Raw genomic sequence first — 18,500 nt, forward strand, 5'->3', positions numbered from 1 at the left:
TATTAAAAATTAATTCTAAGAGTGTAAGTTAAACCTACTAATGTATTTATTGCAATTTTTAAATAATGCCTTGTATATTATTATTAATTTAAAGAAATTCAACCTATAAAATTTTTGCTTCATATAAAAATGTTACAAATTTTGTAAAATTCTTACTTAGAATATAGAATATCACACAACTATCAAAATTTAAAATGAAGTTTGATATCTCAAGGAAAATAGTTTAGCACTGAATTTAATAAGACATTTGTTTGAAAATAAATCTATAAATAAAAATACTTAATGCATTTCTTTTAAAATATTTGGAAGAATATATTTATGTTGGCACGAAAATAAAAAAAAAGCTGCATTTCCCCCTAAGCGTCTGATATGCCACGCACCATTCCATGCCATAGATAAAATTTTAAAGAAAGTACAACTTTGTAATTTCTGTCAAAAAAACAATTGCTGTGAGAGGATACATTTTTGGAACTCTACCTAAAAGATAACTGTGAATAATAATTTGCTAACAAAAAGAGATAAAAAATTCTCTAAGGCATAAAGAAATGGCAATTTATATATTTTTTATGCAAATAATTGAGGCTGAGAACAGCTTTTTTTTTAGCTAAAGATGCGTCTTAAAACTTAAAAGTACATAATTTAAAATAAAAACTTTAAAAAAAATGAGAAGAAAATCATATTTTTATAGAAGAGCATTTTATTCCTCCTTAAGGCATGGTAATATGAAAGAAATTAGAAAATTTAGAGTGCCCTATCAAAAATGTAAGTTATTCCATGATAAAAAAAATCAAATACTAAAAATAACAGAGCATTAAAATGTAAATAATTATTGACTGAACGTCACAACTATCATTATATAGTAACAAAGAATTTTAATGATGTATATATATCATTGGCACCATGCCTAAAGCATGAGACTATCTCCAACTCTCGCTGGTTGGAGAGCTGGGGGTTGTGAGTTCAATCCTGGCATCCAATAAAACAATTGGCATGTATACGCAGCAAGGTGTACGTTAAATCTGTCATAGCCGAAAGTCCTCTTGTTGGTTAAGGTGTGGAAATTTGGAGAGAGGGATACCAGATTAGGCTGACCAGGCTACCATCTGATCAGGGTAAAAAATATGTCCATTTTTTCAATGGTTGTTAAAAGATAGAGCCCTAAAAATGGAGCTAGGCGCTTGGCCATGATTGGATGGTGTGCCTAATTTTGCAATGGCCAAGGTAGAAAATTTGTGGTTTTGGTATGGTGCCAATGTTCTATTATACTCTATTACAGATTCAAAGATTACTTGAAGATTAATATTCTTAAAATTCAAGTTTTACTTTCAACATAAAGAGGTTTGCTAAACCATACAAGAATATTCTCAATATACATTTTTGTGTGTTTTAATGCTTAAGACCAAAGGAAATTCTAAATGTTCTTTTATAATTTCCCAACCAAGAATAAATTTAAAATATTTCAATACCATCCAGAAAAAAATTTAAAGTGCGAACAATATTAAAAAAAAATTTAATTGAAAAAAAAAAAGATTGATAAGCATCAACAAAAAATCCGCTTTCTTATGTAAAATTAGTGGAGATATAAAAGCAAATAAAAGGTACCTTGGTGATGGTTGACGTGATATAATTGAAGGTGTAGGTGAAACAGAACCTTCATGGATTTTTGCTAAAACTGCAGACTGTTGATGTACAGCAGCATCACCAGCTGGTATGTATTTGACCCTAAGGGTAAAAAAAATATTTGATGCTTCAAACTGCATAAATTACTTTCAAAATTTTGCATGAGAAAACTCACACTAAATAATAAAACGATAATAAATTCAATACGTATGTATGAAGCAAACTTACACAATATCAGAACTGGTTAATTCTGCTCGCCTTATTATAGCTCTCGCTTGCGATCTAGTTATATTTCGCATATTTTCGGAGTTTACACCTAAAATGTAATCACCTATCTGAATACTTCCATCTTTGTCAACAGCACTTGCAGGACGGATAGATTTTACAATCATGCCATTTTGCCCTCTATCAGCTATGTCAAGAATAAGACCTACAAAACAAAATAATTAAAAATTTAAATCATAGTTACTGTTGCTGTATTTTTTATCCTAAACTAATAATTTTTCTAACATCACAGCAAGGGGGATTTTGGAGTACTCCCACAGCTGTTAAAAATAAATAGAAATTGCCAAATTTATAATTTCCTTTTTTAATCATTACAACCCCTTCATGAGCAAAAGAAGAAAATGAAGAATTAAATAGAAAAGAATGATATATTATGTAAAGAGTGTTGAAATCTGCATTTGCATTTTAGTTAACTAATTTTATATTTAATCAAGTTTTTATCAAATATATTGGTAAACATTGGTCAACCCTCTATTTTTTTATTATGATATAGCAAATTTCTGGTATGTTGGGTGTATAAGTCGACTGCTGAAAAAAAAACATATATAAAAATTTCCAAAATAAATAAAAAAACTTAAAAAAATTATGAAGTCTACAAAAATTGTCTCAAGTTTACTTTACATCAAAAATGCTTACAAAAATAGAAAATTTATTAATATCACATGATAAATTATACTAGGTGCAAAATGTGGATTCAAATGTTATTGTAAGATCTTTAAAAAATATGGAATTTTGAATTCTTGGATGGGGGTGAAGATTAATTTTTGTGGGACACAGAAGGTGAGGATGATGTAGAAGCTGTATGACAGGATCAGGGATCAGTATGATGACACGTTATTGAATCTTTATTATCTTAAATTTTGCTATGTTTTTAAAATACTTTTGAACAAATTAATTTTCTGAACAAAATTCAAAGCACTGTTTCTACTCTTGAATAAACTATCTTAACTTTTCCTATTCTTAATTTTTTTTCTGAACAAAGTATATCTAGGTATCTGAAGTACCATTTCTTAAAAAACTATATGTGTAAAAATTTTTTGATGAAAGAATAATAAAAAATTAACTGCATATAACATATTAAAAATAGTTTTTGAAAGAGGTAAATCAAGTTATTCATATCTATCATGATTCGGTATTTTTTGATCAACAAATGTCCAACTTCATTACCGCTGTATAAGTAATCCCAATTGTATGCGCAAAATCTTACATGCGTGAAAAGCTGACTTATACACTGATACATATAGTATTTAATTTTTAATCTTTACTGTTCTTTCAAGAGGTCTACTAAAGAATAATATTTTAATAAAAAATATTTTTAAATTCTCATAAGTTTTGTAGCTATATTCTTTTCTCTCAGCTGATTTTTTTAATGGTGAAGCAAATATTTTATATTGCTACCACATCTGAAAATGCTATTTCACACTTCTGTATTAAAAATATAAGAAAATTACCAAGTTTATTATTTCCTTTTTTAATTTTTACAATTCTTTCAAGGGCAGCTGGCAAGATAGGCACATCAAAGGCCCAAAGTTTTCCAGATGATGATAATCCAGGACTGCTAAAAGGAGTTGAGCAACGAGAATCATTTCCAAAGGAGAATAAAGAGGAAGGAGTTTGAGACCGCGTCCCATACAAAGTTAAAGGCTCCTCATAAGTATGACAAACACCATTGTACTCCTACAGAACATAAAAATTAGTGATGACAAAAGAAATTCAATGAAAGAATAAAAAATGCAAAGTACAAGCTCTATTATCTGGAATACCCAGATTTCTGATGTGTGTTGAAGCTTTCGTGATTATTAAGCGTCCCAACGCTTATTATCTTTTAGGCTATAATTGCCGTAAAAACCATTAAAAGTAAATAAAAAAAATTTAATTGCTAAGTAAAAATTTAGAAGAGAAAGAGTCAGAATTTTTTTTTATTTCTAGTTTCCTATTAAATATAGTAGTTTTCTAAATTATGGTTAAAGATAAATGAAAAACTGAATAACAGCAATAAAAAAATAAATAATAAAAATAAACTAAAATTGCAAAATAGTGAATAGAACAAAACTGTTCCCATTTAATCCAATCTACTTAATATTCATAGTTCATGAAATAGTTTTATTTTTCTTCAAGATATGAGAAATTATATGGTAATTAGTTTAATTTAAAGAAACTTAAGACACAAATTAAAACAACATAACACACATTTCTAATATGTTCTCCTTTTTAATTTTATTGGAAATCAACATTACCTGCATATCCATCATTTTATAAATCTTTTTAATTTGTTAATGGCTTCTGTAATTCACTCTACCTTAGTTTTAAAGTTTTTTTCTTCTTTTTCTTTGAAAAAGAGCAGGAATATTTTAAAGCAATATTTTAACTAAATTTATGGAAAGATTCTATTTTAATTCCAGAAAAATCCAGTTTTACTAAAAACAAAAGAAATGAGATTTGATTTTTCAAATGTTTTGATTTGATTTTAAGCAAAAATAACTTATTACATTATTCTATTTCATCACTTCTGAAAATTTTCGTTATTTGAGCATTCTGATAAATCAAATTTCAGATAGACGACTTTTACTGTAGTACAAAAACATAAACAACCAAACAAACAAATTAATGAATAGAAATAAATTTAATGAGGAATAACAAATCTAGATTAATAGACAGATGCAACTAAATACAAGACACTGAAAATTAACTAAAGCATACAGTTAAACGATGGGTTAAAAAACGTATAAACATCTTTCTTAAATAAAAATAAAATAATCTTATATTCATAATACGTTTACCATTCAGAAAACTGAAGATCCTGATGTATAAAGCTTATAAAAAGCATTGCCTTGTAATGCAGAAAATTAAAAAATTAAATTGGAATTTAATAAAAAAATGAGGGTTTGATACTAGCAAAAATGTAATACTCAAAACTGAAGGTTTGCTATAAAAAGCTAATAAAAATGTATATTATTATGCTACAAATTAATATAACTAAACTGGGATGCATGAAAAAAGGGTTTAAAACAAAAAGGCGAGTGTTTTCACTTACAAAAACTCGCAGAGAAGATCCATTTGGTAGATATTCACGTTTGGTTTCAATTGGTTCTTTAAAAGATATCTGTAAGAAGATCAATTGTCCCATATTTTGCACATAACAATTAATAATAAATAGTGAAGAAATTTTCAATAAAAACTTAGTATGCACTATCGAATCATCAGGGTAATCATACATAAAGAGTTATTTCATATTGTTTGGTAATGGTAAAAAAACTTCGATAATTAATAAAAAAAATTTATTGCAATTTATTCTAGGTAATTTTAAATGAAAAAATCCATCATTTGAAAGGAAAAAGTCGAATAATTATTGAGAAATAAAAATTTTGAAATAACATTTAAGGTGGTGTAATACGCAAAAAATTAAATAAATATTAAGGGGCCTGAACTTTCCATTGTCTTTAACATACTATTTCAACCATTTTTTTTCAGACTGCATCTAGCCTCCATATTTTGAGTCAGAATCCATAAAAAAAGGGTAAATTCAATCAGAGAAAATCCAATTTTGTTACTTAAAATATCGTTTGCACTAATAATAAGTAAATTTAAGGTTATATCTGCAAATCATTAAGAATGAGTCCTGAGTCCAAGTAATTGAAAATAAAAAAATTACTTTTTAAATGAGTAAAGTACAATTTTACTTTAAGATTGCTCAGTAATTACTTTATAACAAAAGTTTAAACAAATTAAGTACAATAAAAGCTAGCTATAACAAAGATTTTAAGATTTACACCCCCAAAATGTTATACAGTGTAACGTCCCATATCCGGACGTCCCTTTCCCGGAAGGATCGATTTCCCGGACACTTTTTAACAATCAAAATAAACAAACATCTCTTGATCTTCCCCTCCCCCCCCCCCAAAAAAAAAGAAAAGAAAAAAGAAACAGAAAAGACCACCAAGTCCGTGGAGTGACCATTAGTGACGCTCCTCTTCTGGAATGCAGGGGAAGAGGGTAATTTGTTTTCAATAGAGCACAACTGAGTCCCCTCCCCCCCCTTCTTTCGTATGCAGCTGGCTAGTAGATGAGGCATTTCCTGGAACCTTTTTACTGTAGAAAAGGGTAAACGTGGAGGGGGAGTATGTCCTTGAGAAACATTGTCCATTCAATATTTAGGAGGCGGGGAAAAGAAAGGGGGTAACATTCTTTCTTTAGCATTGACATGAAAAAGATTTCAAGACTCCCATGCCACTGAAATATGAATTTGACTAACAAAAGTCCTTTTATTCCAAACCAAGAACGAAATTAGATTTCTCCGAAATTTATTCCTTTTTTTCATGCAGTGCACCTGCAAATACATTATAGGAACAGGCGAATACCTTGGCGAAATAAGTCTTGCAAAATACTCTGAAATTAATTTCTCTCGCCAAATATCTCGTATTTAAAGCAATCCAACACGTCACATTTGTTCGTTTTTACCGATCTAGCATTTGTGAGTTAAGAATTTTTGATTATCGACAGCTTGCTTCTTTTAATTATTTTTATTAAGTTTTTTGACAAGTTATTGTTTTTTTAAGTTTTTAACTGCGTAATTTTTATTAAGTTTTAATTGAGTTACTGTTATTTGTGTTAAGTTTTTTTAAAAGTTATTTTTGTTTATTACCTTTTATTTTTCTTACGATGTCTTCACGTCCGTCGAAGAAAAGAAAAAATGTTTCTTTATCAATTAAAGAAAAAGTAGAGTTACTGAGAAAATTGGACATGGGCACATCAGTATCTAAGTTGTGCGACGAATATAAAGTAGGAAAGTCTACTGTGTACGATATAAAGAAACAGAAAGAGAAGCTTTTTGACTATTTTTCAAACTCAGACACACCTCTGGCAATGAAGGATCGAAAATATATACGAAATGCTAAACACGAGGATCACGATAGAGTTATGATTGAGTGGGTACGACAATGCCGTAGTGAAGGCGTACCGTTAACGGGACCAATGTTAATGGCTCAAGCAAAGACTTTTCATGAGGATATGGCCATTCAAGAGGAGTGCAGCTACAGCACTGGATGGTTGAAAGCCTTTAAAAAAAGACATGGTATGCGCCAGCTATCTATTTGCGGAGATCGTGCGGAAGCTGACACCGAAGCTGCTGAAAAATTTATAGAAGATTTTGAAGAATTGATTAAAAATGAAGACTTGTCACCAGAACAAGTATATAATGCCGATGAGACTGGACTGTTTTGGCGGTATGTACCCCGAAAGACTTTAGCCGCAGCTGAGGAAAAGAATCCAACCGGTGTTAAGGACTGTAAAGTAAGAATGACAATTATGGCGTGTGCAAATGCTTCAGGTACACACAAATGCAAATTGTTTACAATTGGTAAAAGTGCACGCCCTCGCGCCCTAAAGGGTGTTAAAGTGTTACCCGTAAATTATCGATCTAACAGAAAAGCCTGGATGACCCAGCAACTAATGGAAGAATGGTTGGACAACGATTTTGTGCCGCAAGTCAGAAAGCATTTTCAGTCGATTGGCTTGGAAGGAAAAAAACCACTTTTAATACTGGATAATTGCTCTGCCCACAAAATACCGTTATTGATGGAAAGGGCAAATGTTTCTGTTGTGTTCTTGCCACCCAACTGCACGTCAATTTTGCAGCCGATGGATAACGGTATCTTAAGATCCTTCAAGTGCAAATATAAAACGCAATTCTTGATGTCAATGCTGACCTCTTTAAATGATGGCCAAGACTTCGTTAAGTCTTATTCCATAAAGACTGCCATATGGAATATAGCAAAAGCGTGGGATGAAGTTGATCAAAAGACCCTTAAGAATGCTTGGAATAATATTTGGCCAGCAACTATTTTTTTTGGTAATGATGAGGACGAGCCCCTCTTTGAAGGTTTTCGTCCAAACAAAGAGAAAGAAAGTGTGAGAGAGTTGTTGCACTACATCAAAAGTCATTGTGAGAGGGAAAAATTAGATGAAGAAGATGTTGTAGAAACACTAAACTGCGACGATGATGCCCCAACTGTGTCCCAATTAACCGACGAGGAGATCAAAAACATAGCTTTAAACAAGCAGGATAGTGACACAGAAAGTGTAGATAGTGAAGAAGAAATAGCAGAAGAGAGGATTTCAACTGACGATTTAGTTAATCATTTAGATATTGCCATTAAAGGACTGGAACAAAGAGACTATATTTCTGAACAAGAAATCATGTCCCTTCATAGGATTAAGGAAAAATTGCTCAATAAGAAACCGAAAATGAAACAGCTTTCTTTAAAGGATATGTTTAAAAAATAAAATACTTATAGTGCCTACGCATTTTTTATTAGGAGTTTTTGATTTCTATGTAAGGTAAATAATTGATCTTTATTTTACGTAAGCATTATTTTTTTAATATTTTGTTTGATTTAAATCGTTGAGAAAGGCAATTTTTTTTCTGGTTTCTTGTAACATTAATTTAATTTTTTTTGTTGTCATTTTAAAGCTTTTTAAGTGATTAGTTGCGATTTATTTACGTGATGTGTTATGGACTTATACTATGCTTATTTTAAAAATCAGAAGTTTTTTTTTCCTTAGATGGTTGAGTCAGTAATTCCCTCTTCTTTAATGCATTTTATAACTGCGTATTTGGCGTAATTTTGATAAATAATCAATTTTCTATAATGCTAATGGTTAGTTGATTTTCCCGACGACCACGATAAATTGACAAATTATGTATTAAAGTTTAAATAAAAAAAAAAGAAGAAATAACAGTTTGGCGTGTCGATAATCGTGACGTCGATTGTCGTTTTCAATAAGTACGATGGTTTTCTGTATTTTTTCTAAGTTAGTGTGGTCAATTATGTCTCGAGGTGTAATATTGCGCCAGATTATTTTTTAAACGATTAAATAAAGCATAGTAATATTTAAACATTATTAATGAATAAAGAACAGACATATTTCGGCCGTTTTAGAATTCCAATGCAATTCTTTTATTCACCTCATTTAGTAAAGGATAGCTGTGTATTTTCTTTAAAAGATTTCTTTTCAACTTGTCAAGTGATAACAATCCTCCCCCTCTTAAGCCAGGCGAAATTAATATGCCCTTCCTTAACGTTGTTTTGACAACCACTAACGTGATTCTTTCAGTCCCACAAGAAAAAATAAAGATAACTCCATCAGCATGCCGCGCCCTAACGCTTGATTGATAACTTCCCCGCCCTCAACTTGAATGATCTCTTTACACATATTTTCTCTACACAAATAAGGAGGGAATGGATTTTTCTCCCCCACCTACCCACCTTAATGAATGACGGGGAATCCCGTTTCTTCCTTGAATCGTTCTAGTTCAAAATGGCGGATAGAGCAAATTAATATTTTCATTACTACTGTCAATTTTTTTTCGTTTTCTAAATTTTAAGCACTAATTATTTTTTTCTAATATTTTGTTTTCGATTGATTAAATATCACATTCAAATACTAAAACATTATTGCCCAAAAAATAACGCTTATTTATTTTTTGCTTCTTAGATTCAGATCGTTTATTAGATCATTTTAAGCTTTGTTTATCTTAGGGGTGTATTATACGGAAAAATCTATTATCCGGACTTCGGGAAGTCCCACCGATTCCGGATACGCGACGTTCCACTGTACTCAAAAATTTTATTCTGTCCCATTGAAATAAAAATAAAATTTACATTCAAAATAACATTTTAACCCACTTTTCCGAAATTCAAGATTTCCATGTCAAAAAATTAAGAATTAATTAAAAAATTAAAAGAAATCCTAAAATTTTTTAATTGTCAGCACAATTTAATGAACAAGATACCCAATTAATTTAAGTGTTTTTTTTTTTTAAGATACCTACAATAAAAGTGTAAATAAAATACAAAATTATACCATAAAACAGTCAACAACATATTTATATTCTTAAAATAACTCCAAATGTATAAAAAAATCATGAAATACTAAAATGTTACACACACACAAAAAAAAAAATTTAAAAACCACAAATAAAATACAAACCTTACAAGGAACACTTTTGGATAATGTGGTAGGTTTAGCAATTCCTAAGCGTACAACCCCCTTAGGCAGGTGTTTTAATACTTGAGTAGCCATATCAACATTGGTATGACGGAAATTTATGTTGTTTACTGATAGGAGCCTGTCTCCAGGCAAGAGTCGACCATCTCGTTGCGCTGCAGCTCCTGGTACTAAGCTCCAAATTATGATTACATTTTCATCTTGGACAGTAGGAGCTAAATTGTCCTAGAAATTCAACATTATACCAATTAAAGTTAAAATGAAGAAGTGAAGTTCAAAGCATACTATTAAAAACATAAGTTTAGGAGTCTCAAAATGCCTAATAAAGATTCAAAATCAATTAGAGTTATACATATAATTTTATATATCATCTAATAAGCATAAAAAAATGTATAGTAATATTTTTTTGATAAACTGCCACTTAATCTAGCAAATGGAGTTTTATACTTTAATAGAAAATATTTTTATACATTTTCTTAAGCATTTTATAAAAGGATTAGGTTTTTTTTAAATTTTGCTTTTCATTTTTTTTATAATATTTTATAAACTGATTTTTTTTTAATATTTCCTTAAATAAAAAACAAATAGAAGATGAGTCTTAAGCAATAAAAGTATTTTATTATTTTACAAAATATAAAATTTTTTACTATATTTTATTAATTCAATAAAATTCTCACAATTTAATTAAACCATTACTTGATTTTAATGAATTTCCATAGCCTAATTTTTGATGCAGGCTGCTCATAAATGCTAACTTTAATTATGGTTATGGTTAAATGGTAATAACACATTTGATATCATGAAAATACTCATATTTATACATTTGAGTTATATTTTGAGTATCTATTTAATTCAAATAATTACAAAAAAGGAACACTTAAAAAATATGTCTTGTAATTAGGTTCCCTAATTGGGAAAACATTACACAAGTAGAAAACAGAAATCGAAACAAAAAAATTAACTATTCATAAATAATGATAGAGTAAGGTTTTATTTTAACAAAAAAATATGCACGTAGTGGAGAAAACAATAAAGATTAAAATATTTTTAGCTAAAACAAAGCCTGTTATTTATAAATGTGCTTAATTTTACAGTACAGATTAATATTATTTCTCAGTTTTGGAAAAAATTCAAAAACCTTACTTTAATAAAAAATTAGATAACTATAATTTAGTTCTGAAATTTTTTTAATTAAAACTAAGCATACTAGAATTAAATAAAAAGATTTTGAACTAAAAAAAATACACATTTTGAAAAAAAGTGAAATAAAAATTGCATTTGCAATGAAAAAGACATTAAGCAAATTATTTATAAATAGGATATATTATCTACACATTCCAATTATTTTAAACATGTGTTATGCTTATCTTTCAAACACTTAAAATGAAGGCCTACAGAAGCATCTGATAAAACAAAAATATTTTTTAAGCAAAAACCAGCATTTCTTTTTTAAATTGATTTAAAATTTTAAAAATAAAATAATAAAATTGCATAGTAAATAAAAAATAAAATATACCAAACAATATAGTCAGATGCCGAAAATTTACAGCTAACAAGTCAAAGCCAACCATATCAATGCAACCTAAAGGTGAAATACATAATAGTATATAAAAACAAAAATTTAAACATTCAAGACATAATCAAAATAGTTCAAGCTTGCATTTATGCACATACTGGACAAGACATCCATGCACAAAATAATAATAATAAGTCAATATATAAAGAATTGAATTAAAAAAAATGCATGCAACATATGAATAAACCAAAAAATACAATTAAAATCATGCTGTTAAAAAAATGCCATTTTGCATGCCTTAAAAATTATAAATACAAAGAAAATCGAAGTTATCACTGAAGTTTCCTTACCTCATGACAACTAATTAAAAAATGATCAGGTGAAACTTAAATTTTAGAGGGTAAAATCAAAAATCAGCATGGAGAGTGTGTAAAAAGAATTCATTGCATAAGAGTAAAATATTTTTTTTTCTGATATTTGATATGTTTTTCTTTTCTTTTGAGACTCAAAATTTACCTGAATTTTTTTAGAAATTAAAAATTTTCCTGATCAAGGCAAGTAAACACACTGATAAATATAATTGTAATCACATATTCATAAAGTATACTTCAACAAGCCTTTTTTTTGTTAAATTGTTATGTATAAGAATTGTGACAATTAAAAAGCATCTGGTACAAAGTGGATTAAAACTTTCTGAATAAACTTTAAGGGAAAGAAATAGAATGTATAAAAATAATCATACATTGAAAAAATATCTTTAATCAAAAACTTTCTAAACTGTACTGATAATAATCTTAATAAAAGATTTTTTTTTAAATTTCTTTACCATTAAAATATTCTTTTTTCAAATATAGGTTTGAACATGTATTTAAAAAAAGATAGACAGTAAAAAAAAGAAAACATACCCTTAATATAATATACAACCAAATGCATTAAAGGTTGCTAATATTTCACTAATATAGTTTAGTGCATTCCTTTTCCAATAATTACTAGACACTGAAAATTGTCTATTTCTATCAATTTGTCCCCTTTTAAAATAAGTCATGTGAATGAGTTTTTAATCATAATCTATGATTAGTAACGAGATTTAATCAGCAATATACATCGGTTCTTAAAATTTCTAAAGTTCGGTGCAAATTGTTTCTAAAATTTCTAAATTTTCATGTACAAATTTTTAAAAATATGAAAATAAAATAACAAACAAAAATGACATTTAATTAAATTGGACAAATTTTGAAATAAAAAGTACATTTCGTTTTTGATACTCAATGTTTCAATAATCCTTTCCTTCTTTTAAAATGGATTTGAATACATTTTTATCAAATTATTTTTATCAAATTCTGAAGAAGAAAAAAAAACATATTCAAAAATATAATTTTTATCAGTAGAATATAAAGTTGTTTTATTAACGGAAGAAATAAAAAAAAAAAAAAAAAAATTTTACTACCACCTTATTTTTGAAGGGTAAATCCAAGAAGAGGAATAATTTGAATTTGGTGCCCTCCATTGCATAAAATCACTATGTTATAATTTTAAACCACAGTAAACTAAATAAAATTGAATCAACTTCAAACCTTGTATTCCACTATAGAGAATCCCAACCCTTCCTCTCCCTTAATAAGATCAATGAAGTGTGGATCACTGCTCCATGTTGCAAGCGATGACAAAACTTCCAATGATCTTCTGTTCATGTTGTTATAATCAGTTTCACAGAACTTTTTGGTCAAGAGGGAGGAGTCGGACTTTGCTTTCACCATTCTTTCTGACCATGGAATGAGAGACAAATTACTAGTCCAATGATGTGATCTCCCACACACTAAATATATGTTTGGAGGCAGTGACTTAAAAATGGAAAGCACTTCTGAATATTCAGCATTCCGCAACTGATGACCATTCACCTAAAACAAAATTGGAAATATGTAGTTGAATAAGACAAATTTGTATATTAAGCATAAAAGAAAAGTAATGAAATAAACTACTCATTTATCAATGTAAGTCGTTTCTGCTTTTTAAATTCAATAGCAAACATCTAAAAAACTAATCTTCATATCATGTTTTGTGCATGAAATTACAGTTCTACAAGCATGAATTGAAGAGAACTATTTAAAACTAAGCACTTATTATTATTCTGAATTAATTTGCTGGAAGCAAATGTTATCCTAAAAATTAAAAGAAAATTTCCATTTAAAAACGAAAATTTTAAATTTTAAAAACTGAAATTTTTAAAACATATATATACTATTTGACTTTGAAATACCTTTAAAAAATATTTTAACTAAAAAAAATTATTTTATAATTTTTTAATAGCAATCAAAATAAATAATTTAACACTTATTTAGATATGATAGATATGTTTTCAAAATAGTGAAAATGAAATATTTAGTTCACTTTTATTTGCTAGTGCATTTTCCTAAACAAAAATTAAACACTCCATTTGTACAAGGAAACAAACTACAACATACAAGAAACTAGCATGCTAACAACAAACAAACATTTCAATTCATACAGGAACACTTTTACATTTTTTTAAGGAAAAAAAAAGAATTTTCTATTTATAGTGAATTTTATATTTTCTCAGAAAAATGTTCTGTTTACTCAATATAAATTCAAATAATTTATAAACATGTTTTAAAAAAAACTAAAATTAGATATTTATATTATTTTTTATAATTTATTTAATTCTGTAAGAATTTGCTTGATATTTTAATTTCAAATTTTCCAAAAATCAGCAACATCTGACATATGAGAAAAAGTTTAAACACATCTCAAAGCATATTTGTTATGGAATAATAAATACATGATAAAAGTGTTTCAAAATGAGGAATATCTTTCTACATTACCAATTTGTACCATATGTTGGGATTTCCATCAATGAGATTTTATCGCTGAATCTCAACCATATTTAGGTAACTTAAAATTGTGGCAAAAGGATAAAATGAAAATTTTATAACAAGCTTTCTCTTTGTTTTATTTTTTGAAATACATAATTTAGCGATCAACTTTTTTAAAACATGATCAGAGAATGAACCAACCACTGTTTTCATAATAGCGTAAAGAATTTCATCACCAGAAATTGCTGTTTAAAAAATGAACTTTACTTTGTACATATGAGTGTAAAGAATTGACCCATTTTCTTAAATTATATTGGTAAGAAAATAAAAAAGTATACATATTATGAAGACAATTAAAAAACTTTTTTTTTCGTCAATAGAAAGTGTAAGTACATTTGAAATCGCTACTTGCTTTATACATTACATTTTGTGTTTTATTCTTTATTTTCTTGGATTTTTATTTTCTGTTTCTCGCTTAATATGTTCCATTTTTGCATCAACTTTTTGGTACTCTTCACAATATAGTATTGATATATTTTGCTTTGGCTATATTAATACGATATTAAAATGCACTCTTTTTTGCAGATCTAATCATGTGAGCGGATGAAGAGATATCTTTTCCTTATATTGTTTTCTGGCTTTTTAATTTTTAAATATTTTTTTAAAAATAATTTATTTATTGATTTTTTTTCTTTTGTTTAAAAAATTTATACATTTTTTTCCATGTATTCATCATGTTTTTACTTATTTTATGTGTTCTACTTCATGTGCAGTAAATGAAACTAATTATTTTTCTTCTTTAATCTCTCTTCTTTTTTATTATTTTTTTCCCTTACGTGGTTTTTAGATATATAAATATATTCCAATCTGCAATTTATTTGGTTTGAGGACTATTTGACCAATTATTAATTAAAACAAATAAATTTGTAATGTATATTTTCTTAACTAGGTTGGAAAAATGTCAGGGAATCAGAAGTTTAAAACTGGTGAGAATTTCTTTAAAATTATATATTCAACATCAGATTTTAAAATATTCTTTTAAGACAGTGTTTCTTTCAGCCGACCTTGGAGTAGGCATTGAAATTGATTTTGATCAAAATCTTCACATTCTTCACTTAAATGTTGGCCCTTTAGGCAAACATTTTTGCCTAATGATTTAGCACAGTTGGTTTGCAGAAAAGGATTGACATTCAATATCTTCTATAAAACAGCAGCTAAATGTTAAACTTTATTCAAAACTTTCTTGTTGTGAATTTTTTGGTGTATTTAAAAAAAATATTTCTAGACAAAATTTCTAACAAAAAACAAAATTTAATGTTTCAGCAAACGTTCAAGAATTTTAAGTTGTTTCGAAACTATGCTCTGAGTTGTAATGGAAAAAAGGATCATAAACCTATGCATATAAATCAAAGCAAGCAATTCAGGGCTTATATTTAATATTTCAAATACATATTTAGCAAGTTAGAAATGGTTAATAAATATACCTCTAATAATTCATCTCCAATAAAAAACATCCCACTCCTATCAACAGAATAATCTTTACAAATATCTGAAATAAAATGGTGAAGAGAAGAACAGCCGTCCCATTTAGTTTCAACATTTAGTCCAAACCCTATTTCGTTGTCATTTTTTTGCAAAGTGCTAACCTAAAATAGATATGAAATAACTATTATCATGTCCATATATGTGTGCATTTATTTTGCAAGGTACTAAGCTACAATGAATGAGAAATAGTAATTGTCTATCTTGTCGACATAAAAGATAAAAAATCAAATTTTTATTAACACTATTTCTACTACAAGTAGTAACTTACAATAACTTCACTTCGAGGTCCTAGCAATTTTTCCCACTTTGATTTTATTTCTTCAACTGGAAATTGCACAGGAAAGTCTGCAGTTAAAAAAATTTAAAATTAAAAAAGAAAAACAGATTTTGAGTAAATTACAAATGTAAAAACACAAAATTAGCTCAATTGATCATTGCATTTTTTTCTTAAATTTGTGACTTAAAATTATAATTTTAAAAAATGCGACTTAAAATTATAACTTATAAAAATATAAACACCTTTAAAAACTAACATCTTGGGGCGAAAATATTTAGTATTTTATTATTATATAATAAAGTTTTTATATTTTATATTTAAGCATTTAACTATATGACGATTTACATCTATAATAATTTATGAGTACATAATAAATTTTTATTCATTTTCTACACATAAAAATATATGCATCATTATTTGCATAGCATACATAAATGTAAAAAAAAAAGATATATTTTGAAGGAAATAAAAATAAATACATAGAAAAAATGTGTTTTGAATACGTACTATTATCAGAAATGGAAGTAGTTAATGATTTCCTATAAGTTGTGCAATCATATGCATTATGTATTCTTTCAGCTCCTAAATTAAAACAATGAGTAAAATACCTAATGTTAATGACTTTTATTGAACCTTAATGAACATTAATGGAAAGAAATCTGAGGTAATATTTTTGTCAGCTCAAAATTAGTAGCTATGAAATAAAAAACATTTTTAGTTAATAGTTCGAAGAGTTTAGAGAAAAATGCATAAATATTAAAAACAATTTTCTTAACTGAATCATAAAATAAATCGGAATGAAGTAATTCTGTTTTTATACTAGATCAAATGTTGAAATAATTACTTAGAATTAATATCATGAATATAGTAAGTAAAAAAAACTATAAGAATGAAAAAAGTGTTTCTATACTATACCCATTGCTTCTTGCAAATGTTCAAACTTTGAACCATGATTGTACCGAGCTAATTGAAGTTTAACATACTTTCCAGTATTCCTTAAAATTTCCACAGCCTCACAATTAGAATAACCTTTTAAAGGGTGGCCATCAACCTAAATGTGAAATCAATAAAATTGAAGTATAAACTTTGTATTATCACAAAATCAATTATATTGCACATAAGATATTCTTGAATTAAGCTAATAAAAAGGGATACATATATATATATATATATATATATATATATATATATATATATATATATATATATATATATATATATATATATATATATATATATATATATATATATATATATAACGTCGTTGCCGAGTGGAAGGATTAAAACAGGTCATAGGTCGGGAAGGAGGGTACAAAATTTATTTATTAATTATTAGACAAGAGCAGTCATGAGAATGAGTAAAAGTGCACATGAAAAGTTGCGCTCCTTGGTTATATGTTAGGGAAAATCTTGCAAAGTAAAATCCGTAAAATGTCTTAATTTAGGGAAAGAGGGAAATTTTAGTAGTTGCTATTGGTTTGTGAGAGAGATCGCGCGTTTCCCACACAAAGCAAGGGAAAAATGTCCTGCTCTTAATTAAATGCATACTTGAGCCAAAAATAGATTTAAGAACAGGATGTGGCTTTTAAAAGTGTGAGAAAGTATTTCGTTTAGAATAATTAATTAGGATGAAGTTTTATAGCAAAGAAACTAACATAAAAAGATTAATTGAAGCTTTTTATGTTACATCCCCCTTCGCCAAAATTGTCTAATTAGAATCCAAAAATTTTGAAATTATCCATTTGCAAAATCTTCCCTATGGTAGAAGTACAAATAAAATAACCAAATTTGTAATGGTAACAATATATAAAAGTAATATAAATTATAAAACATTTACATATGTTCTTATTGTAAAAATTTTAACACAATTAAAAATCTGTAGTAGCATCATCAGCAAATTTAAAATTTTCAACATGTTTTTTTTTTGACTTAGCAGTTTTTTCAATTTCAAAAGTATTTTGTTTAAAATCACAACACAGCTTTTTCACTATAAGAAGTATTCTTCATAAAAACAATTTTTAAGTTAACTCTTCAATCATGATAAAAAAATTTATAAACATTTTAAAAAATGTGCAAGTTAAAATGTAAAACACAAAATGCAAAAAACAGTTTTACAGGAAAAATTTCAATCTGAAATTAGATTTGAGTTTTGTTTACCTTGTTTGAAAACAAAAATGACACAGTGGTTGTTATTCTGAAGTCCAAGATTTCAGTATTGTCTTCATTTCACTTTATTTATTATTTACCTTACATATTTATCACTTTAATAGCTAATTATCCGAAAAAAATTTCTTTTTTTTTTCTTTATGTCCAAAATATGCCTTCTGTAAAATTTTTCTTTTCCTTTTCTCTTATTTTTCTTTCTACTTTCTTTTCTTTTCTTTCTACTTTCTTTATATTTATTTATTTGTACTTTTAT

At 27.4% G+C, this 18,500-nt stretch overlaps 1 protein-coding gene across 1 annotated transcript in view; it reads right to left on the reverse strand.

Moving 5' to 3' along the window:
* The window catches only part of LOC107444469 (multiple PDZ domain protein), a 55,763-nt gene that overhangs the window by 26,030 nt on the left and 11,233 nt on the right, over positions 1–18,500 (reverse strand). The window contains exons 7-16 of the mRNA XM_016058620.4: positions 16,997–17,132; positions 16,589–16,663; positions 16,073–16,149; positions 15,744–15,905; positions 13,003–13,326; positions 9,895–10,137; positions 4,940–5,008; positions 3,357–3,582; positions 1,849–2,050; positions 1,603–1,722 (exon numbers count right to left, since the gene is read on the reverse strand). Of these exons, the coding sequence (XP_015914106.1) occupies positions 1,603–1,722; positions 1,849–2,050; positions 3,357–3,582; positions 4,940–5,008; positions 9,895–10,137; positions 13,003–13,326; positions 15,744–15,905; positions 16,073–16,149; positions 16,589–16,663; positions 16,997–17,132 (1,634 nt within the window). The remainder of the gene's footprint in view (positions 1–1,602; positions 1,723–1,848; positions 2,051–3,356; positions 3,583–4,939; positions 5,009–9,894; positions 10,138–13,002; positions 13,327–15,743; positions 15,906–16,072; positions 16,150–16,588; positions 16,664–16,996; positions 17,133–18,500) is intronic.

Source organism: Parasteatoda tepidariorum, chromosome 4, assembly GCF_982258835.1.
Source record: "Parasteatoda tepidariorum strain Cologne lab strain chromosome 4, Ptep-v5.0, whole genome shotgun sequence".
In the NCBI taxonomy this organism is placed as follows: Eukaryota; Metazoa; Arthropoda; class Arachnida; order Araneae; family Theridiidae; genus Parasteatoda; species Parasteatoda tepidariorum.